Here is a 24,781-nt window from a genome sequence, read left to right as displayed (position 1 = left end):
ATGGGTCGACTTGGATCAACTTCGTGGTTCATCATGTGAAACCAATAGAAGACTTAAGTCATTAAGACCAATTGAGTCGAGTGGAAAGTCAAATTAATTATCCTAGGGGCTCAGGTGCATCTGGTTGCTTCCTATTTTAACTAATTAGTCTGGCTAATTAGGTCACCTTGCCCTATCCCATTATCTTCAGAGAAGGAAACTGAGGCTCAGAGACACCGAGTGATTTGCCCAAGATCACAAAAGTAATACGTGGCAATGCTAGAACTCAGGTCCAAGCTCCCTGACTCCAATACCAACATTTGATTCTGAGTCTAGGTCAGTCTGGACAGAGAGAAGAGTGGGCCCCCTCTGGCCTTCTCTTGATCTGTCTCCTGAATGGTCCTGATGCATGAGAAAACCCTAGTTTACTTTGATTCAATAGAAAGGTCTCTAGATCATTGGAAACAGACAATAGGGGAAGGGTTGCAATTTGTGCTGTGGAGGAGGTATCCCCACTAATTACAGCATAGGTTCGTTAACAGTAATTATTGACCCTTCTAGAGCACTTTAAGTCTTTCATGCTCATGATCTCCTCTGGGGCTCCCAACAAGCCTGTAGGCCAAGTGCTACAGGTAACATTGCCCCCTTCTTCCAGATGAGGAAATTGACCGTTTGCTAGAATCTAGTCCGTTTTTTTATTTAATAGTATTTTATTTTTCCAATTACATGAGAAGACAATTTTCAACATTCATTGTTTGAAAGATTTTGAGTTCTAAATTTTTCTCTCTCCTCAAGATGGTAAGCAGTCTGATATATTATACATGTGCAGTTAATCCATTTTAAAGAGGAGGAAACTGAGGCCTGTCAAGGTTAAAGAAGACACCCAAGGTCACACAGAGTGGCTGAGCTAGGAAATGATCCTAGTTCCTCTGATTGAAGAGCCAGGGCTCTATCTACTGTCCCACCGAGGCTCTGAAAGGTAATATGTCCAGGGTCCATACCTAGGAAGTGTCAGAGGCAGGACATGCACCCAGGCCTTCTTGACCCTGACACCAGTATTCCCTCCAGTGCCTCTCAGAAGTGTCTTAAAACCCACAACATGGCTGTGAATGGGACAGTTCTGAAAACAAGCAAGAGGAGTACTTATCTGTGCTAGGAATGACCACTGCTAAGAGCACTCTGCCTACTCCTCCATCAGAGACAATAATTCACAGATTACAGATCCCAATACTTGTGACCCTCAGCATCCCTTATACACATAGAACTATTGTTCCTGGGACATGATTGCAAGCATCTGGGCATACTTGATCCTTGAAACTCCCTGAGAATTGAACAGGGCAAGATTATTATTGTTATTAATTCCCACTTTGCAAATGAGGGAACAGAACTGATGAAAAATGATTAGCCCAGGAAAGATTTAAGAATGGGGGCAGGGAGAGCAAAGATCAAGGAGAAATTCCTGCTTATGGAAAGAAATGAGACTGTCCTTTTTTTCCTCTCTTTTTCTTATCAGCTAGGAGAGGTTAAATTCCCTGAAAACAAAATTAAAATCTTTGCCAAGTCAGAGAATATTCAAAATTAAGTTGAACTAGATTCATAGAGAAAGGGTCTTCTTCTACTTACCTATCTTAGACAAGCAGAAAAAGCATAATTTCTTCTTGGGCCACTAAGAGACACCTAGTAATGTTCTGGTATTGTCCTGACGTGGAGCATAGAATCACAAATTCAGAGCTGGAAGGTTTTGTGGACCACCTCTCACCCAAGGGCACACAGGTAGAAACCAAAGCCAAGTCTCTGACTCCAAATTCAGCGTGACTTCAGCCATACCATGGAACAGACCTTAGGAATCAACTAATCCAAGGTCCTCATTTTACAAATGGGTACACAGAGGCCCAAAGAGGAGTTATGACCTTCCCAAGTTAACATAAATTTGAACCCAAGTCTTCTGACTCCCAGTGAAGAATTCTTGCTACTAGGCCTTATCTCTTCTTATCTGATCATGTTCTTAAATCCTATAACACGTACTTAGTTTTATACAATAACCTTTGACCTACTACTTGGTTCTAAGGGGTTCTGAATCCTAAAAGAATTAATGAGTGAAAAAGCATTTGCCCATGCTGCCTATGTTCCAGACACTGTGCTGAGCACTGGGGACAGAGGCAAAGGCGTCAGTCCCTGCAGTGCGTCAAGGTGCTTACATTCCAGTGGGGGAGGAAACATAAAGGGGAGAGGTGGCCCACAACGAGAGGTCTGGTCTGAGGAATCACAGGGAAGGCGACTATAGGCGTGTGGGCCTGACAGCCCTTGTCAGACCCAGGGTGATTACTGTGAGTTCAGCACTAATGTGATTAGCGTAGACAGAGCAGAAGGTGAAAAGCAACAGAAGGGCTGGGGGAGGAGAAGGTTGCTCTGGCTACAATCTCTCAGCGTTACCGTCATATCTGGTACCTTCCCTCCTCTCTCATAGCTTCTGTGGCAGATCTGGAAAATGCTGACTTTCTTATCATTGCTGAACCTTAATTACCCTGGTGTGTGGAATGAAGTCCCACAATGGCATGGGCCACCGCTAAGCTGGCGGGTAGGACGCGTATGGGAGGACAGAGGCTGCTCCCAGCTTACCTTGGCTTTCTGATAAATGGTGTCTCCTATGATCCGGGTGCTGTCAAACATATCCTTCCCAGGACCCGCAGCCATGCACATGTCAGACTGGCAGGAAATCAAACAAAACCAGGACTGGTTGAAATACAAGGAATCTCTTAAGGACTTGAGCCTGATCAAATGGCTCTACAATCCCTGGAGAGCCCCGGGGCCATTTTCTTGCCTGCCCATGACCATGTACCTCCCCCAAGACCCACAACCTCTCCCTTTACCTCTTTCCCTGAGAACCATGATCAAATCACCAGGTCTAGTGCCTCTGCACACCAACCTGATTGCTCCCTTTGGATTTCTCTTTCCTGACCACCATTCCCTTGAAGTTTCATCTCCCTGAGGACAGGCCCTTTCTTCTCCAGCACTCAGAAGTATTTAACAAATGCCTTTCGCTCATTCATTCAAAGCACTGAGACCAAAAAGTCATTTCTCCACCAATTTCTCTTAAATATAGAATCCAAGTTTTACTAGAAAAATGCTGAATCTTAGAAGTTAGAAACAGAAAGGGACCTTAGATGTCTATTTCAGACTCATCGTTTTTTAGAAAAGATTAGTAAATGTCAGAGCTAGAACTGAAACCAGGGCTCACCCCACAGTACGTCAGCATAAAGAGAAACCTCAAAGGTCAGGGGCAAAGGCAGGATGTCCATGTCCATCGTCATTTGACACAGCACTAAAAATGCTAGCTATAGCAGCAAGTACAGAAAAAGAAACCGAGGGAATAAGCACAGGCAGACAGGAAGCAAAATGATCACTTTTTGTAAACCACAGGATGTTGTGCATAAAGAACCCTTGAGGAACAACTAAAAATGATTGAAACGATGACTTCAGCAAAGTTGGAAGAGCTCCAAAAATTAAAAAAAAAAGTAGACCCCCAAGTCTTCAGACATCTTTCTTTTCCTTTTTTTTTGTGAGGCAATCGGGGTTAAGTGACTTGCCTAGGGTCACACAGCTAGCCAGTATCATATGTCTGAGGCCAGATTTGAACTCAGGTCCTCCTGACTCCAAGGACGGAGCTCTATCCACTGTGCCACCTGGCTGCCCCTCAAATCTTCAGACTTCTAAACAAAATTCAGAGGGAAGAAAGCAGAGCAAGAAAGGAGCACTGTCGGAGGCAGCAGTAAGAGAAGCAGCGTGTCAATGTTGGAAGAGGTGATCGTGGAACTGGCCCTCGCCCTGGTCAGGACATGTCTAAAGGTCACATGCAGTTCTGGCTGGCCCAGTTTAGGAACGATACTGACAAGCTGGAAAGTGTCCAGAGGAGCCAACAAGGATGAGTCCATGCCATGGAAAGATAAACTGAAGGACTGGATGATGTTTAGTTAGCTCGGAGGAGAGAAGATGCAGGGGCTTCTGAATGATAGCGCTCTTCGAGTACCTGAAATACTGTGAAGTGGAAAGGAGATTAGGTGTGCTCTGCTTGGCCCCCGAAGAGAAAACCGGGGTAATGGGTAGAGCTGGCAAAGAGACAGGTTCAGACCTGAGGTCAGTGCAGACCCCATCAGCTTGCTGAGGTGATACAGCCTTTCCACATGGAGAATCTGGGGGTCTGCCTCCAGGAAAGGCACAAAGATGAATAAGGGAAGTGCCTGTGGAGCGTGCGCAGAAATGCTGTGACTAACTCTGGGCTGCCAGCCATGTGGTGGAGGAAGGGCTCTTTGACTGGCTTGCAAGGCACATGGCTTCCGCCACCCCTTTTCAGCCTCAGTCCTTTCGGTTACTCTATTTCTGGTAGTGAGGCTCTTTGCCCACAGCATTGGCAAGAAAGCATATTGCAGGAAAGAGGTCACTCTTCCTTCGGAGGCCACATGGCCCCCAAAAATAGGCCTTGGCCCTTGGCCTTTGGATTTGTTCTTTTCTACTCGATGTGAAGGGAATGGAGCCTCTTCAACCGAGCAAGTTTCAAAAGGTCAAGGATTCCTTGACATTCCCGTGTTTCAGAGTCTGAGTCCAGAGTCAGTGAAGCATCAGTGCTCAGAGGAGCAAGGAGAGATCTTTGGGAGTGGCCATCAGGTTCCCAGCCCAATGGTTGCTGAGAAAATGAATGCTCTATTAGAAATGCCACCTTTGTCTGCAAATTTGATGGAACCTCTGCTAGATGGGAACTGAGCTAAATAGAGCCTACTCTTCCCAGAGACAGACATGGTATAGGGCAGAGTGTGGCCCCAAAATGCTATGTCCAGCAAGAATATTTGTTCTTGTCATATCTTTGAAGTAAGTGTCTCTTCATAAAAGCTAATTTATGTTCAGTGGTTAAACGGAAGCAGAATCACACAGGCCATTGGGAGAATTCAGCCAGTGAACCCTTAAGCTGATGGTGGTAGAGAAGAGATACCCACAAAACTCAGGGTTTCCTACAAACCTGAGAAGCAATGCCTGTCATTATAAGAGGGAGCCAAAGTGTACCTTACCTCATTAGGATAAAATGCCTTCACAGTTCAAACTATCAGGTGATGGGATTCTTGAATGAATGAGGTTATTATGTCCAATGAGGAATGGACAGGGATAATTGGGTGGCCAGGGCTATGAAGCCCAGGCCTGGACTAGAATGAGACCTGCAGGGATCTCCAGTGACCAGAGGTGGTGGGCAATGTGCAAGCCCACAAGTTTGTGAAATAGTTATACTCTTTCCTAAGTCCACTGTCCCTGGACGCAAAGAAGGCCTGGGCAATAATACCAAGACAGACCTAGACTATTCATTTCCTATCCTTTACTGTGGAGTCTGCTCAGTACCACCAGACAACTATAGATCTGTGCCTGATGGTGGTAAATATAGGCAGGAGTTAGAGAAGAACTTTCCAAATAGGTTATAAAACTCACTTGTACGAAACTCCCCTAAATAAGAATCTGAAATTGGTGAAGGTCAAAGAACAGCAGGAGTGGAGAGAAAGGAGTAGAAATATGAAAGCACAGGTGGAAGCAGTGAAGTCAGACAAATAAAAAAAGAAGAGGACGCTATCACAAGAGATTAGAGCAGCCGACATTTCCAGAGCAAAGAAGAAAATGGAACAAGACAGCATGGCCTTGCAACTTTTCAAAATGGAGCTGAAAGAAGCACAATGACTTTTGTCTTGGAAATTCTCCGGAGTGGCCAAGATGAACTCCTCATTCAAGACTTTACAGGTGGTGTCATTGATATAAGTTAGGAGAAGCAATCACAGGTGAATGATGGCATTGAGGAGCTTGGCAAAGTAAAAGAATGTTTTTTTGTAAATTTGCTCATTTTCAGTGATCTAAAGTTACACTTGACATAGCCAAAGGGAAGAGAATAGATACATAGATACATAGATACATAGAGAGAGACGATGAGTAGATAGCTAGATTGATTGATTCTAGGGCAAAATTACAGATTACCCTCATGCTTGACATTTCATTGTTCTATACAAGGCTGTTTGTTGGGTTTTGTTTATTACTTATTTACTTAGTTGCCAAAATCCAATAAACTGGTAGAATCCATTGTGCTTATGTATGAAAAAGAAATTTAGTTAACTAAAAAATGTTGGCCACATGCAAAAATAGCAACCACCACTACTGTCCAGGAGTGTGATGGACTATCCTTGATAACGATTTCTCTTTCCCTGGATGGAAGGCTAGATGACCATTCATCGGGGTAATAAAGAAGGGATTCCTTTTTATATATTGGCTGAACTAGATGGCCCCTGAGGTCCCTTCATAGTTGGCTATTTGGTGATTTTATAAAAAGGTGAACGGTTTTTCCCCCTATTTCACCTTCAGTTTTTCATGGTATAAGCATTCAATGTAATATGTGAAAATTATAATCTTACCCAAGGAACCACTGAGGATTCATATTCCAGTAAGAAGCAGAGTGGACATTGGGGAGCCCTGTTGGTCATTCCATGATGGTGACCCAAGCTGAAGAATGCAAATGAAATGAATTTCTGAGCACTGAAAGGCTATACCATGTCTACTACTTACCCCACCAATTGGACAAAAGCTGTTGAAGTTGTCACATGACTCCCCAGTGTTGATACAGTGAGGTCCAAGGATATTGGGGGACACATCCCCGAGGTTTGAAGAGGCAAAAGCAGCTACAAATGGCCCCTGCCAGAAAAGAAACCCAATGACTTTTTCATGAGTCCTAGTTTCCCGTATAAGAAGTATTAAAAATGCAAACAGCAGATTCTATCAATCTCCCCTCTCCAAACCATTTGCAAACAATAAAAAGATGAGATGGTGAAGTGTTCTGGATAAAGTCAAATGTATGAAAATTCTCACACTGAAGGAAGTGTGAATATTACCAGTTGTACTGTGGCTAAAATACAAATATGTCACTTCCAAGTGGAAGACTTCTTTTATCTAAGGAGTCAGAAATCTCTTAACACCGAAAGCTAACAGCATGAGTAAATGGAAGATGAATGGATGGATAAATGGAAGAATGAATGAATGAATAAACAAATGAAAAAATTACGTGTTTACTATGTAGCAAACACTGTGCTAAACTCTGGGAAGACAGGAAGTGCCGATGAGTCAACCCTATGTCTGGTGATTTCTCCTGAAATTCAGGACACCTACTTGCCTTTTAAAAACAAATTGTTCTAGGTTTCTAACAAATTCATACGCACAAACACACACATATCTGCTGCAAAGCTCAATCTAAACAGGTGATTCACTGCCAATGTTTGTGCTCCATCATATCTCAGTTGATGAGATTTTTTGTTTCTATTTGTTTGTCTTCTATTTGGAGGAGAAAAAAAGATAAGCATGAAAAAATATACATATAATGGAATTAGTGATTTGAATGTTCTTGGAATCATCAACTCACAGTGGATGGTGAAGCAATGGGGTGCAGGGTAATGAATGTAAAATTGAGAGATTTTTTTTTTAATTTGAATTCAAATCCCTACTAGGCTTACAGATGATTTAAATGACCATGGACAGGCTGGTTGCCTCTCCAGGCCTCAATTAACTCATCTAAATGGAAGGTTGGACCAAACACTGTTTGTGGTCCCCTCTAACTCTAAATCTGTGGTCCTATGACCTTATGTTGATTTTGACATTGGGGATGGGGATGGGAATGGGGAAGGGGATGGGAATGGGGATAGAGGTGATAATGACAGCAAGCAATTCCTAGAGAGACAGTCTGGGTAGTGGGTAGTGCTCTGGACTTGGAGTTAGGCAGACCTCCCATTAGGAATTGGCCCCAGGGAGAAAATAAAAAGGATTTTTCTGGGAATCCAGCCTGGAACCAGGAAGTATCCCAAGGGTTTAACCATCAGAACAGTTTCTTATCGGGGCAGCTAGGTGGCACAGTGGATAGAGCACTGGCCCTGGATTCAGGAGGACCTGAGTTCAAATCCAACCTCAGAGACATAACACTTACTAGCTGTGTGACCCTGGGCAAGTCACTTAACCCCATTGCCTAGCCAAAAAAAAAAAAAAAAGAGTTTCTTATCAACTGAGCCCTTAGGGCCCTCATTCACATTCCTGCCTGCACCCACCCTTTCATTCTCTTCAGAGCCACTCAGCCTGCTGGCCCTAGTAGGGCTGAAGAAACCCTCTTCTACTCAGGTAGAGAGTATTACAAGGAGAAGCCACTGTTTCAACAGCCAAGTTGAGGGAAACGTGATGATGGGCCCCATCCCCACAGCTGGTGTTCCAAACCACAGTTGGTTCTCAGGCTGGCTAGACTCCCAGCACTGTTAGTCCAGATTTAGAATCCTATGTATCAAGCATATTCTCCCCCTGGCTAGCTGTGTGGCCCCCAGCAAGTTACCTGTCCTCTCTGGGTAAGGTGTTTTCACCTGTAAACTGAAAGTCTTGGACAGGATGCCTTTAAAACTTCTTCAAGGGGACAGCTATGTGGCACAGTACATAGAGCTCTGGCTTTGGAGTCAGGAGGACCTGAGTTCAAATATGGCCTCAGACACATGACACTTACTAGCTGTGTGACCCTGAGCAAGTCACTTAACCCTGATTGCCTCACCAAAAAGCAAAAACAAAAACAAAAAAAAAACTTCTTCAAGCTCTTATGTTTTAATATGCTGGTTTTATTCTTCTACCTCTATGAGTTTTTGTGGACATTCCAGGAAGTTAAATATTATGTTACGTCCCCATTTCTAAAGGATAATTCATGCTAATATCTAAATAAACAACTAAGAAGTTGTGTTGCAGTATGACCTGCCTATTAATCCATGGAGGCCAGCCTGCCTCCTGAATTAGCCCCTGGCAAAATCCAAGTGAAAAGTTTAAAAAATTAAGAAAAGGCCATTTGGGAGGCAGAGCAGATACTTTGGAATTCTTCATTATCCTTTTCCTTAGGGGAGCAACTGGATTATGGCTAATCTGTGCCATCTGCTAATCCGTGGTCACAGGATGACTAAATGTGGAATTGGTAAGGACTTGGGGGTGCATCTAGTCCAACCCTATTATTTCACAGAGAAGAAAACTATCGCTCTCTGGGATTTTCTTCTGGGGAAATTAATTCAATCTTCTGAGCACCGTATGAATGACGATGATAATTCAAGTGATTTGGCCAAGTCGCAATCTCTCTGGGCCTCAGTTTCCTCTGCCATAAAATTAGGGTGTTGAGGCAGCTAGGTGGCGCAGTGGATAGAGTACCAGCCCTGAAGTCTGAAGGACCTGAGTTCAAATCCAGCCTCAGACCAAACACTTGACACTTACTAGCTGTGTGACCCTGGATAAGTCACTTAACCCCAACTGCCTAAGCAAAAAAAAAAAATTTTGTCATAAAATTAGGGTGTTGAACTAAATGACCTCTAAGACCTTCCATGCACCTGTGACCTGATGACCCCAATGGAGTTGTGCTCACATCCCCCAAAGGAGGGAGAAAATACAGAGGGATCTCACCTGTCCAGGCAGCTCTCCTTTGTTCTTCTCTTGCTCAAACATGTAAGAGGCATAGCCAACATTGTCACTGTTGACCAGGTGGTTTGTGTTGTTCATGCTCACTGGATGTACTGCAAACCAGCTGTGAAGAATAAGAGGCCAGGCGTGTGTCATGACGTCTGGAACGGTCACTGCGCCACGAGAGGGAGCAGCTGGTCCTTATCTCATCTCACAAAGAAGACATCATAGAAATGGTCGTCATTTCAACACGGCGGCCACTGCCAGAGTCCCTTGACACCGCCGTGCTGTTTGCAGTAAGCACAAAGTTGCTAAGTGAGTCTGATGACTCAGATGTGTTGAAATCCCAAAACTAATTCTCACGAATGTTTGGTCATCCTTAAAATGTTATGTGAACATGAGCTACAACCATTGTTGTTGTTTTCAGAAGCATTGATTGTGTCTAATTACATGAGGCATGGTGCCAAGGGCTATATGCAGGTAGGCATAGACCATTCTCACCAAGGCATGTACATATGCTAACTATACAGAAAGCTGAATAAAATCAGTGTATGGAGGGAAGATGGAGAGATCATAAATGTATGTGCTTTAGGGGTGAAGGTCAAGAATTTTAGTCTCTTTTTCTGCTTTTTTCCCTACTTTCTAATCCCAATAATCTCTGAGTCAAAGTTCCTGGACAACAATTTATGTAATGCCTGAATCTGGAAAATCATTTCCACTTCCATCCTGTGGAATGAGAGTAGCTCTATTCCCAAAATTAATTAAGGAAAAGAACACATGGCATTTGATCTTCCCTTCTGTCCCTCGTATTGCTTGGTATTCACAGAGCAGACTTGTGGCAACCCCAGAATCCCCTAATGAAGGAGCAGCGTATCGCAGGACAGGTGCAAAGATGAAGGAAGAAAAAGGTGTTGAAATTGATGTGGCCATGAGAACTTTGCACAAACAACTTCACCAAGTTAGAAAACATTCATCAATTAAAGAGAAAAAGAAAGAAAATCAAGGCTTACATGGGAGGTAGAGATGAAGCGTCATTGATTTAGAGCCAGATAGGCTCTTAGAGGTTGTGGAATGCAATCCCCTCATTTTACAGATGAGGAAGCTGAGGCCCGGAGAAGGGAAGTGAATTATCCAAGGTCACTCAGGTAGTAAAAATTACAGTCAGCATTTGAACCCAGGGCCTTTGAATCCAAATCCTTTCCACTGTATCAAGAGATCATCTAGTCTAAACCTCTCATTTTACAGAGGAAGAAACTGAGGCCCAGAAAGAACAAGTGACTTGCCTGAGGCCACACAGGAAACAAGTACAGAGGCAGGATTCAAACCCAGGCCCTCTGATTTCAAACCCACTACTTAGTCCATGTGTGACGCTGCTTCCTATCAAGGATCCACCAGCTTGAGAGCAAGGCATCACAAGAAGGAACATGAAATGATAAATACTGGACAGAGAGCCAGCCTCCAGGTCAAGAACTGGGTCCAAGTCATGTCCCTGAGACACCTGGGTTTGTTTGGCCCTGGGCACGTCACTTTAGAGGTGTGATCTGCATCAGTGGATGGAGACTGCATACTGGGAGCTCATTATATCCTGTATAATGAGTGCTGTAGCACTCAGACCAAAACGGAATAACCTCATAACATGCTAATGATGGTATAACTGGAGTGACAAAGGAATGTAGCCAGGGGAAGGGAAAGGAAGCCTGGCCCCTGTTTGTCTTTCATGATAACCCTGGAGCCCGGCATGCCAGCCAGTACAAAGTGCAAGGGCTGCACTTGCTAAGTGCTCGCTGATAGGCCAATTGATTGATTTGGATTGAGAAGAAAAGGCCCAGGCCTCCCACCGGTTGCTATGGGCAGTGAGCCTGGGCACGTCACTGAATTTCTCTGAGCCTCGGTTGTCTGGCCTGTAAAAAGGCAGGAGTCAGGCTCTGGTGCCTCTTCCAGGCAGAGCTGGAAGTTAGAAGTTAGAGGCAGTTCCTTCTCCTCCCAGGATGCTGGAACCTGAAGGTCCCCTCCAGGTCTGAAACTGGCCATTCTCCAATGCTATGAACTACCACCGAAGTGGCCCTTCTGAAACACATGAGGCTGGGAACTCACTGAGGGCAGTGACTGGTTTTTGCCTCTTTTTGTATCCTCAGGGCTCAGGGTGGTATCTGGTGCATATCAGGCATTTAATTAATGTTTATTAACTACTAAAAGATATATACATATATATGTATGTATGTATGTATGTATGTATGTATGTATGTATGTATGTATATGTATATATATATATATATATATATATGAGATTGGCCATCAGACTCTGGTTGAATGAAATGATAGACCCCTTGGTCTATGCACGGTATGCATGGTCGTCAAAGAGCTACCTATAAGCCTGCATTCAAGGAAAGTCCATGATTGGGACTGGCCAGAGCATCCTCATCGTATTACTTAGCCTTGACCTCTGAACTTTGGACAGACAGGTCTACAGATTATTAGCTCGTGACTCACTTGAATCAATCAGTTATCAGGGAGCCTTAGTTAAAACCATTCTCAGAATCTACTCCAGCTGGAGTAGAGGGCTAAATAAAAAACAGTGAAAGTGTTAGAAGCCATGTGAATCCAGTCCTGGGAAGAGGAGGTAGAAAATGGCTGAGCTCAGAGCTTCCCCAGCTCAGCATTTCTGCAGAAGAGACTTTACAACAGCATGCTCAGTGAGGCAAATAGAAATCCAAGCTCCCTCCTCATTTTCCATCTCTTAGTACCTTCTGCCCCCTTTCCAAAGAAAGCCTGGTAACTCTAGTCCCATACCAGAGACAGAAAACCTGGGTTCAAACCCACCTCTCATACTTGCTAAGTGTGTAACCCTTATCTATAAAATGGGGATAATAATACCTATTTGACTTAGCCCCTAGGTTTGTTAAAAGAGTTGGAAGAGATATAGAGATCCTCTAGTCCAGGGGTTCTTAACCTGGGGCCCATGGACCCCCTCCTCAAAGAGTTCATGGATAGATTTCAGGTGGTCTAAGGCCTTAGATGGGAAGAAATTACAACTTTAATTTCAAGCCCATCCCATTCATTTTGGAGGTTAATAGACTGAGGCCAGAAAGTTGACTTGCCCAAGATAAAACAGGTAATAAGTGGCAGAACCCAGATTTGAACCCTCGTGCTCTGACTACAGATCCAGTGTTCTTTCCAGCACTATAGAGCCTCCTATATAACATATGCAAAAGTAATTTGCACAATTTAAAAAAGCAATGCCAGGAATCAGCACCATCATTTTTTATATTATTATTATTATTTCTCCCATCTACCTTGTATCCTTGGAGAAACGGAAGGGAGCCCAGGACCTTTCATTTTCCTTTGTTTCATCGGTTGCCATGGCCAAAGAATTCATCTGCCAGTGGCCCTCCTAGTGATGAAGGTCATGTCCATATTTACCCTGGCTGGTCTTTGGATGATAAACATGGCGTCCATCATGGGCTCCATACCAAAGTCTATCCGATTTGGTTGTGCCTGCCAAAACTTGTCATATGAAGGCATAACCTTCAAGGACCCACCTCTATGCTACTGTGATAGGACTTTAATGGAGTCAATAGCCTTGAAACAAACTGGTCCTAGTATTGTAAGAAACTGAATTTTCCCATAACTGATCTAAATATTTTTAAAGAGTATTTTCTTCCTCTCTCTTTCTCCTCTGCCCTCTTCCTTTGCATTGAGATAATTGAATGGAGGAAAACAGCACATCTCTCAGTTCTAACACCTGTTCAGACTATACCCTAGAGCACCCCAAAAAATCCAGAGACTAATGGAGGACGTGTTCTACCAGCCCCTGAAGCAAGAGAGAAAAAATAGCTAAAACCTGGAGTTGACAACATGAAAAATGTCCACTGTACGAGCAATCTCTTGAGAAAACCTTCTGCCTTGCCTCAAGAGACGGAGATAATGGATTATGAATGCAGACGCCCTCTTTCTGCAACTCTAATTGGAAAACAAGTCTTAAACTCTTGTCAGAGTAAAGAACCCAAGGAAGGGGCTTCATTCAGCAGATAAGGACAACCTTTCTCTCTGGCTCCTTCCAAATGTATTGAGAACAGAGCTGAAGCGGATACCAGGATCACCTCCCAGCTCTGCGGACTAACCAAGCTGGTGACGTAGGGGAAAGCACATCACCTGGCTGGGCCTCAGCTTACTGCAACGTAAGAGGAAGGTTTTCTCTACCATTCCTGAGGTCCCAGGTCCCTTTCAGTTACAACAATCCATGTTCTAGATTTTCAGATTCTTTTTGGCTCCGACATTCTTACGCTCTCTCTTCTCAGGTCCTTCCCAGCTCTGATCTAAGGCCCCTGACGGCTTCGACCTTCCATGTTCTAAGGCCCCTCCAGTTCTGACATGCTGGGGTTCTATTTTCTATCGTCGATAATGCAGAGGAACATGCTGCGATTTGTGTGAACAGACACAGAGTGAAATCAGCAGAATAAGAGCAATATACCTAAAGAATTCAGGCTCTTAACACACGACATCAATAAGAGGGGCTCATCCTGACGAACTTTACAGCTGCTGTCAGTTTTTGGAAGGAGACGGTGAGACGTAACGCCCTGACCTCAGCAGAGAAGGAGGGACTAGGAGGAGAACATTGTGTGCACAGTATAGTCTGTTTCTGCTAGGTTGCTTTCTGAGCTGATGGAGGCTGATCCACAGAAATTACTGGGATATCACAACAGAAGGAAGGCGTCAATAGAACTGATTTTTTTAAGAAGCCAATCTGATCTAGCTGACTTCAGGAACTAAAAAATAAAACTGAGGGTAGTCAATAAACAAATCTACCCTGTCTAGGCCCAGGCAGTCGGCGCTATCTGTGGGCACCAGAGTGGCTGAATTACTCAGTGACAAAGGCTGCTGTTTTGTGTTCCCAGAGCCTCGCTAAATAGATGGGGCGGGGAGAGGCAATGGCAGGAGTGTTACATTGAGAGGACCGCACGGGCGATAGGAATAATGGAGAGCCGTCACCAAGCGCTCAGGAGCAGATGGAAAAGCTCAGCTCGCCTCAGCCAGCACTGCAGCCTCCCACAATATCTCATGTAGGTGTGTAAAATGAGGTGTATGAAATCTGGCAGCCCTTAGGGCCTCTTTCTCACTTCACTCAACGACTCCAAGATGAACAGAAGAGCATGGCAGTGTGCATGGACTTGGGCCCTGAACAAAGGGTTGAAAGAAGCTGGTCAGTGCATTGGAAAGAGCTCTGGGTTTGGAATCAGAAGTCCCAGGTTTGAGTCCTGAGCCCATCACTTGCCCACGGACACAAGGCTAGCAAGTCACTCTGAGCCTCAGTTTACTCATTGGCAAAATGGGATGAATATTTGCACTATCTACCTGTCAGAGTTATTTTGAAGATGAAATGAGATAATTAACATATATGAAAGTTCTTTACAGCTACAAAGCACTCCACAGGTGCAAGGAAGGAGGAACAGAGTGCTTGGGGACACAGAATAACTGTTAACAGCTGCCATGGGCACAGTTCTTTATGGTCTGACGATTACTTAACACTATGTTGCCATCTGTAGTAGATGCAGCCAGAACTTGAGATAACATGGATTACTACAAATAGAATACCCCACATGGCTCTCTAGGTTTCAAGACAGCTAAAGGAAAGAAGAGTCATTTTTTTGAGACTAGGGAGCCCTATCTTGCTCGAACTAGAAATGCAGCAGCTACCCCCAAGCCAACCCCACCATCGATCAGCCCCAGAAGCTTGGACAGGACGTATATCTCCTCAGACAGTGCCTTATTTCCCATCCAGCTGCACTCATTCTAGATGCCTTTGACTTCACCATCATGCCCCCAGGGGTACCTTTCAAGTCCCATTGCCAGGTCAGCTTTCTTTGGGGGATTGTGTTCTTCCTTTAGATTGTAAGCTCCTCATGGGAGGGAGCTGTCTTTTTTTCTGTGTTTGTATCTTTAGCACTCAGCACAGTGCCTGGAACATAGTAAGCACTTAATAAATGTTCACTGACTTGCTGACTGACATAAACAAACAGGATGATTTTTGTTACTACCATGTTAAACTTAATATATCCTTTAAATAAATTGTATATAAGATGTTAATAATTTCAGACAGAATCTTCCTTTGTATATTAAAGTGGTCGTGTTCGTTGACTGTTTTAAGTTCACAATAAAAAAGAAAATATTTTAAAATAATCACAGACTAGTAACTTGTCCCAGGACTGTTTCTATCTGAACTCCACTGGGGGGAGAGGAGACTATAACAGCAACAGTAATCATACTAGCAAGAAGCCATTTTGGTGCAGTGGATAGAGGGTTAGCCTTAAAAGCAAAAAGATCTGGTACACTGGTGGTCCTAGATGGTAAGCTGGCTCTAGAACCAGAGGCCCTGAGTTCAAATCCCACCTCTGACACTTACTGCCTTGTGACCTTGAGGTAGGTCATTTAATCTTCCGGTGCCTCAGTTTCCTCATCTGTAGATAACAGACAAACTAGATAGCCTAATGATGGATGGGCCCATCTGAGTTAGATTGTGAAGGGACGGAAATTTGTCTTCATTGACCCCTAGAGGAAAAAGCTGCTGCCTGAGCACTGGGGTCCTGTGTCCTGATGCTACGCCCAGTCGCCCAGGGCTGGTTCTGACAGTGCTCATCTAGGAGCACCCTGGAGGACGCCCTTAGTGTTGTGGAGAGCATTCACGCCTTGGAGGCATAAGATCCTGGTCAATGTTCAGCTCCTTCTCCTGCCAGTGAAGTCCCTTCATCTGTGTCGCAGCGATAAAAATAACTTCCCTGCTGTCCTCACAGGTTTATAAGGACAATGTTTTATAAATTGCTGAGTAATATAGGAAGGTGAGATAACATAATTATTATTTTGAAAAATTTGATGTGCAGTTGGAAGGTGAAGCCCTAGAGAGGATCTTTCAGTATGTGTAGCCAATAACAATGAGAATAATAACTAACAATTCCCTAGCTCCTTAGGGCTGGCAAAGCACTTCCTATCCATGTATTTTCTCATTTGACCAGATGTCAGACAGATGTTGCAAATGGACAACGAGCTGGGCCCGGGAATGGAGGAAGAGGAGGAAGAGAGGAGTCAGGTAGCCTTTGGGAAACTGCACAGTGATTTTAGTGACACCAAGCTCCTCCTCAGGACAAGGGCCCATTTTTTTAAAAGCAATATTCTTCAGACGAGGCACACAGCAGGTACTTAATAAATGCTTGTTCATTCAGGAGAAAAAAAGGTTTCCCCCCCACATAAATGTGTGTGCTTTTATTTTACCAGAAAGCAAAAACAACGTAACAATATGCATCTCCCTTTTTTGCCTTAGCTGTTGGAAAGCTTCAAGAACCCAACTGTGTCCAGTTGGTCTATGACAGAAGCATGGGTCAGGTTCCTTGTTTCCTTTCAATGGCATCTCTTCACTTTTATCTGAAATAGAGGTAAGTTTGTGTTCTATGTTCACTGAACATCATGAGAAAAAAGGAAGGGAGAGAGAAAGGAAGGGGGGAAATGACAACATGAAGGAGAGAGGAAGAAAAAGAACAAATGGAAGGGAAGGAAAAGAAAAGGGAGGGAAACAGGAGGGGGGAGGGAAGAGAAAAGAGAACAGAAGAGGGGAGGAGAAAAGAGGGAAGAGGAAAGAACTGGAGAGAGGAGAGGAGAGAGGAGGAGAGAGGAGGAAAGTAGTGCTAAGAAAGACGAGGAGAGGGAGGAGAAAAAAAGGAGAATACATATAGCTTAAGGGGGTTTTTTTATTTTTTTAGAGAGATGGAGAGTTGACCTCAATGGTCTACCCGTTTGGCTGGATCCTAGGCACCAAGAGACTATCGCACATGTTTCATTTTGCAAAGAAGGATGATCTTTCAAATTTAACTCTGTTTCATTTTCTAACGAGTACCTGATCAGCCCTAGGTCTTCTCCATTCAGATCCACCATCTTCAGGACCAACATTTCCTTGTCTGTGTTGGCAGAATACCTAGTCAGTAAAACAGAGTAAACGGTCAGCTCAGCCAGTCCCTCTGCTAGAACTTAGTGGTCCAGAGTTGGACTTTCCCTGCCTAAAAGGGATGAATGTTATGTGTTGACCATTGCGCTTCTGAAGATCTCACTACAAGAGTTATGATGAAGAGCCATGGCATTAATGTCCCTAGCAGCAGAGGAACACTGTCTCCTGATGTCATTGCTACAGCTGGTGTAGAAGATAGGGCTTGACTTGAGTCCTGAAAAGGAGATTGACTCTGTGAGAAAGAGGTGGAGAGAGAGCGTATTCCAGGCATGGGAGATGGCCTGAGCAAAGAAGTATCGTATGGAAGAGAGAGAAAGCCAGTTTGACTGGATTACAGAGTGCAGAGACTGGAGAGATGCGCACTGAGGCTGGAAAGATAAAGTGGAGCCAGAGTATGCAGAGCTTTAAAAGCCAAACAGAGGAAGCTACATGTTATGCTAGAGTCAACAAAGTGCTTATTATGCGGTGGGAGGTTTGTTTATTTGTTTGTTTTTAATTATTCTAGTTTCCACATTTTCCACCTCACCTGTCTCTCTCAGAGAGTGGATTCTGCAAGTAAGAGTAAGGACTCCGGTTGATCTGGGCACCTTCCACATTTCCCTTATTGACAAAGATCTTGCCTGGTTTCAAATTTCTATGTGCCATATCAATGCTCTGAGGATGTAAAGGAAAAGAATTGTGTTAGCAACAATGGAAAAATAATCATAACTCACATTTCCATAGCACTTTAAGGTTTGCAACAACATACTTTGCTTCCAGAACAGAGGAGGGGGAAACAGGGTAGGTCTGCTGCCTCCATTTTACAGATGAGGAAACTGAGGACAAGAGGGCATTAAGTAACCCCACCAAGGTCACACAGCTAATTAGCTGCAGAGCTGGACATCTCCAACCCAGATCCTCTGATGCTAAAGCAGTTCTCTTTATGCAAGACCAAGTACTGCCTTCATAACAATCCTGGAGGCTGGGACTACAAGTAGGAATCTCTGCATTTTCTAGATCAGGAAACTGAGACTCAGCAAGATAAAGTGACTTGCCCAGGGCCACAAAGATGTGAAGTACTGAGGAAGGGACTGGGAACCTATCTTATACAAGAGTTAACCATTGTTTATGTCAATATGTAAAAGTTGAAAAGCGCTAGCCATTGGACACCAAACATCCTCAAAAATGAGGCATGACCGTGAGAATAACCTGGATAATTAGGTTATTCAGCCTCAGGACCTGACTCTAGAACAAGCTGCCATCCTGCCACAGGCATGCCCATGCACACACACACACACACACACACACACAAGCACACACATGTACGTGCACACACACACAAGCAGACACACACGTGTGCATGCACACACATGCACAAGCAGACACACGCACGCACACAAGTAGACACACACGCGCGTGCACACACACACATGCACACACATGCAAGCACACACACCCCCACGCTCCTAGCCTCACTTCAGATGTTATATTTTCCAATAAGAACTAAACTCCTCAAGTGTAGAGACTGTCTCGCTTGCTTGTATTTTCATCTTCGGTGCTTAACATAGTGCCTGGCATATACTAAGCTCTTACATAACATTCACTCGATATCCCCCCATCTCTCTGTCTTTCTCCACCACCTATCACCTATCTTTCCATCTATCCTATCTATCCATCCATCTACCTATCTATCCTTCCATCTATCTGGCTATCCATCTTTCCATCTGCCTATCTTTCCATCTATCTCTGAAACATGATGTGGCTTTACTGAGTCTTCCTGCAGCAGCTGATAAGATGGCATTACATCATCAGAATGGAGCCCTCAGAGGTAAGAAGTTAAAATCCAATGAAGATATCAGAGAGTTTTTTTTTTCTAATCACCCAGCCATCATATTTGTAATGGTAAGGAAAGCCTATGATAAAGAAGCTTACTGGCACAGTACATTCTGGGTCTGGAATCAGGAAGACTTGAGTTCAAATCCAGCCTCAGACACTTACTAGCTATGTGACCTTGGGCAAATCCCTTAACTTCTATTCTCCTCTTTTTCTTCAACTGTAAAATAGGGATAATAAATAGCACCTCCTTCCCAGGGTGGTTGTGAGGATTCAATGAGATAACAAGGATAAAGTGCTTCTGCAAACTAGAAGGCACTGTGTAAATACTAGCTATTGTTATCACCATTATCATCATTATTAAAGGGACCCCAGGAGCCCTGTTACCCAAACTGTATCAGAGCAGAATTAACTCTACGCTATTCCCAAGAGGTCGTCCAGCCTTTGGTGAAAGGTGGTGAAGAACTGGAAATGGAACCACAGGAGCCTTGAAACAAACTGGGATTGTGGAGCCTAGCAGGGAGAAGCTGCAGAGGAAGATGGCGGCTGTGCCTGAGGACCTGGAGGGCTGTCGGGGGGGAAGAACAATGAATGAAACTTGCTCTAATTGGGTTCCAAGGCCGGAGTCATGAGCAAAGAGTAGAAGGTACAGTGAGGCAGATTTGACTCATTTAAGAGTTTCCTAAGAATGAGATAGGGACATGGCCTGGGCTGTGCTTTCATTGGTATCAGGAACTGCCAGTGTAGGTCGGAACTGCAATTTCTTGTCTTAGAATTGCTTAGAACAGCGAGTGGATGAGTGGATGGTCCAGGGTCACTTAGCCAGTAGGGGTCGGAGGTGGGATTTGAACCTAGACCTTCCAGATTTTTGGGTCAGCTCTCCATCCAACATACTAACTTGCCTCTCAATGACAACAGGAGCCATTCACAGATGGAAGGGATTGGCTCCGTTGGGGGTGAGTTCCCCATCATTGGAAGTCTTGGAGCAGAAGCTGAAGGCCATTTGTCAGGGCTAGTAGAGAAGGGATTTCTGGATTACATGCCCAGAAAAGGTAGCTCCTAATAGTGTGCTATGACTAGGTAAAAGAGGCCACTCTTTGCCTCATTTCTTTCCTAGCCTTAATCACTGAATGGGCGTTGCTGTGAAAAACCTTAGCTCGAAAAGGCCAAGGTCTCCCCCTGCATCCAGCGCCATCTCCAGTCGTCCTGATCTGTATCTTGTCTCTGGACCCAGATGGCTCCAGAGGACAAAGCGAGGCTGGTGACTCTGCACAGCCCTGCCTCACTTAAACCCAATTCACTCGCATGTCGTGGCATCACCTCCCTGACATCACGGTCCTGCTTGAGAACAAAGGACAGACAACAACAGCTAGACTTGCAGTCGTGCTGTCCTAGGCTCAAACCCTATCACTAACACTAGCTGTGTGACCTTGGCTAAGTCACACTCCCAACCTCGATTTGTTCCTCTGAAAATAAGAGGGTTTGGGCTAGATGGCTTCCGATGCCTCTTCCAATGCTTGATCTGGATCTCATTCCTCTGAGGCCTCTGGCAATTCTGAGAATCTGGGGGTCCTTCACTATCCCCTCTCACCCCACAGAAGTGCCCAGCCCTGGTTTTCAGAAGCTGGGTGGAGGGCAGGAAGTGGGGAAAGGACTGCTGTCTACAGACTAGCTGCCATCACCCAGGAGGGAGGACGGGAGCCTTCCCGGCCAGTTCAGAAGGAAGGACCCAGGACTCACTCCTTCCTCCCTCTCCAGGCCATCCACCAGGCCCCCGCTCCCCTCTCTCAGCTCCCTCCATGGGTCAGCTTTCCCTAAGCTCCTTCCACGTGGATTTGTGTTCCCAGCAAGTGCCACGCTTGGCACCCGGTCATTACCCAGTCACGTTCAATTCCTCGTGACCCCATGGGCCATAGCACACCTACACTGCCCATGGGGTTTCTTGGCAAAGAGACCGGAGTGGTCTGCCATTTCCTTCTCCAGTGGATTAAGGCAAACAGAGGTGAAGTGACTTGTCCAGAGTCACACAGCTAGGAAGTGTCTGAGGCCAGATTTGAACTCGGGTCTTCCTGACTCCAGGCCCAGTGCTTTACCCACCAAGCCACCTAGCTCTAGTGAGTATTTAGAAAATGCTTGTTGCTTCCTGCCCTTTGGACCTGGACTCTGCTTTATCTGTTTACAAGGCAAAGAACGACCTCAGAGCACGTATCTGTACTTTAACTTAGCTGAAGCCTCCAAGTCAAGCTCGGGTCTAACAAGTAAGTCATCCTCCTCCCCTACCTCCAGCCCTACCTTCACCCCACTACCCCAAACACAGACAGCAGGAGCAGGTAACAGGCATCCGAGTCGGAGGCAGAGGACCAGGGTCCTGATCCTGCTCTGTCACTTGTTAGATTTGTCGCCCTAGGCATGGCACCTTGTCTAGAAGACAAGGAAGCTGGCCGAGGTCATCTCTCGGCTTCCCTATCCCCTCCCCCCACTTCGGGGATGGGTCTGTGATTTCATCAGTGTGGGGAGTTTCCAACGTGGAAACATCTCTCTCCCTATACAGATCAGCAGCCGCCTTTGGCTTAAAGCCTAGGAAGGGGAGGACCCAGGCTGGGGCTGACTCCAGAAGTTCTTCACCTACCTTCACGATGCCATCCACAATGAACTCAAAAGTCCTTCTGCTAAATCCTCCACTGGAAAGCACAAAGATGGTGTACTGGAAATAGCCGGCAGGCCCCGAGTGCGTGTGAGTGCCGCTCAGAACCACGTTCTCCTGCGTGTACAGGTCGCCATATTGACTCTGCAGCCTGCTCAGCACCTTCACGGAAAATCCAAGCCACAACAGGGACATATCACTAATGAACAGTTGGGGGAGGAGATTAAAGTTTACATTCTTCACCCCCAAAACTCAAAATCCGGAAGAACGCCTCCTTTCCCTTTGCCAGGCTACCCAGCCCTTCAGGGGATGGCTCCTGCTGGCATTCAGTCCTATACACAAAGGGGACGAGGTTCCTGAAGTCACTGAGCCTGGAGGTGCAGGACTCAGAAGACAATCCTGGAGGCTCCTCTCTCCAGGAGCTTTCAGGTTGACAGAGTGCTTTCCTCACATAATCCTGGGAGCCAGAGGATCCCATTTTTCCAGATAAGGAAATTCTGGCATCAGACAATTAAGTGACTTGCCCAAGGTCACTGGGGTCAGGACTGGTGCCCAGGTCTTCAGACTCCCAGACAAAGGCTCTTTCTACTACACCACCATACCTCTCCATGGCCAGACTTTTAATCAGTCAACCAGCCAGTCCAATTTATTGAAGTCCCCTTGGGCATTCATACTCAAAAAGATCTGAAAACCCTCAGGGCAGCTAAGCGGTGCAGTGGAAAAGCTCCGGCCTTGGAGTCAGGAGGTCCTGAGTTCAAATCCCGCCTCAGGAACATGACACTCACTAGCTGTGTGACCTGGGCAAGTCACTTAACCCCATTACCTAGCCAAAAAAAAACAGATTTAAAAACCCAACAAGTTAGGGTAGAAATCATCCTGGTGCAGGCAGGAGAGGTCTAGCTGCGTTAGGCACAATAACCAAGATGTTGTAGAGGAGAGTCTCAGCCCCGCTGAGAGGATCGCAAATGGGTCTGAGGCTGTAGCTGCCCTGGCTGTCCCCTGGGACTCAGCAGCAGCTGGCAGAAGCACAGACCGATCCTCCCACCTCTAGTCTGTACTGTGCCACTGAAAACACCACAGAGACCTGGTCCTGCAGAATAGTCATGGTCCCATCTCAGGGGATGGCTGAGCTAGTCAGGCACGCTCAAGTCTGAAGAATCCAGAAGATTTATGGTGGCAGAAACTCCTGCCGACTCTGAGGGCGCATACTCAGCCAGATGCCCCACCCCCTAGAGGAGAGTCTTCTTGTGTGTAAGGATCACTCTTATTTGTCTCGTATCCCCAGCACTGTATATGTGGGATTGTAGATTTAGAACCGGAAGAACTGAAGAGGTCACGAAGTCCAACCTTTTCTTTTTACAGATGGGGAAACCGAGGCTTACAAAGGTTAAGTGATTCCAGATTACACAGTCAGTAAGTGTCTGAGACAGGGTTCAACCCCAGGTCTTCCTGACTCTACCTCCAGAGCCCTAACAATTGTAATATTACATCTGTTTCTTCATATATGCTTCAAATAATGTTTTAATAATAATATGCTTTTAATGCTTTAAAACAATAATATATTACCTCAAATAAATGCTTTTAAAATGTTTGTTGAATTGAATTGAAGGACAGCTGGATTTGGAGTCTGAGGCCCTGGGCTTGAATCCTATTTCACTGCCTGTTTATCCTTCAGAAAATCAATTTACCATTCTTGACCTCAGTTATAAAATGGAAGGTTTAGATTAGAGAGCCTCGGAGGTCCCTTCCAGCTCAGAAACTCCAATGCCATGCCATCATTCTGGCCTGAATTGTGCAGAAAGGTCTTCATAAATCTTCAGAGAGTTTACATTAGTAAGTTAGTATTAGCGACATTAGCTTGGAAGGAAAGAAAGGGGAAGAGTGCGACCATGCTTGAAGAGATCAAGTAACCTTCTCAAAGTCACACCATAAATATCAGAGGAGGATTTGAACCTGGTTCTCTGACTCCAAAACCAATGGGCATTCAATCAATCAGCAAGCATTTATTAAACACCTACTGTGACCAGGCTCTGTGTTGGACCTCAAGGATAAAAGTCAATGAGGGATTCCTCACCCTCAAGGAGTTTACATTTTGCCAGGGTAAGATGATGCCACGGGTTAATGTTGGAACTTGGTTTTTCTAGAATAATTTTAAACCATATAAGGCCCAGAAAGTGGTGCCAAGTGTATACCTTTTTGACCATTCAAAGAGTTAAGCATTACAAATGGATGGATGATTGGATAGAAGGCTGAATGGATGGATGGATGCATGAATGGATGTATGGATTCATGGATGGATGGATGAATGGATGTATGGAAGGACAGATGGATGGTTGGACAAACAACAAAAACATAACAAAAAGGCCAAAAACACACCAGGGAAATGTTTTAATAAGCTGTAACTTCTGGAATAAAGGTGACTTGTAAGCAAAAGTAAGTTTGTCAGGTATAGAAAATTTTGGAAAAAGTTAACCGGAGAAATTAAAAATCCAGGAGAACTGGGAATTCACCAGTCCCCAAAAAGAGGGCTCTAGACATGCCAATCCCAGGTTCATGAAATAAGAGAGCAAAGTAGCCAGTGATTATTTTCTATTTCTTTGTTTTTCAATTTCAGTCCTTTCAGGTATTGAAATATTTCGCTGTTCACTCCAAACTCGGCATCATGCATGAGGAACATTTTCTTTATATTAATGCAGTTCAACAGCTTGAGGTAGACTTTTTGCCAAGAGTCCCAAAGCTGCAAAATTCTTTATAAGGATGATTATATAACTAATGAACGGTTTATGCTTTAGGAGATAGACTGAGAAAGGACTCCTTGTGAGCACAGGACTTTGACCAAGGATAGCAAGGCTTGCCCTAATGTTCCAGGTTGAGTGTGAACC

At 44.8% G+C, this 24,781-nt stretch overlaps 1 protein-coding gene across 1 annotated transcript in view; it reads right to left on the bottom strand.

Annotated features, from left to right (window-relative positions):
• ASAH2 (N-acylsphingosine amidohydrolase 2) overlaps positions 1 to 24,781 on the bottom strand; it is a 63,370-nt gene that overhangs the window by 26,199 nt on the left and 12,390 nt on the right. The window contains 6 exon segments of the mRNA XM_078150712.1: positions 2,599 to 2,685; positions 6,565 to 6,690; positions 9,457 to 9,577; positions 17,336 to 17,413; positions 17,970 to 18,097; positions 21,885 to 22,061. Coding sequence (XP_078006838.1) covers positions 2,599 to 2,685; positions 6,565 to 6,690; positions 9,457 to 9,577; positions 17,336 to 17,413; positions 17,970 to 18,097; positions 21,885 to 22,061 — 717 coding nt within the window.

Source organism: Phascolarctos cinereus, unplaced genomic scaffold (genome assembly GCF_003287225.1).
Source record: "Phascolarctos cinereus isolate Bilbo 61053 unplaced genomic scaffold, phaCin_HiC Scaffold_3;HRSCAF=262, whole genome shotgun sequence".
Classification (NCBI taxonomy): Eukaryota; Metazoa; Chordata; class Mammalia; order Diprotodontia; family Phascolarctidae; genus Phascolarctos; species Phascolarctos cinereus.
Note: the sequence above shows the minus strand (reverse complement) of the source record. Positions and strands in the feature narration are given on the sequence as shown.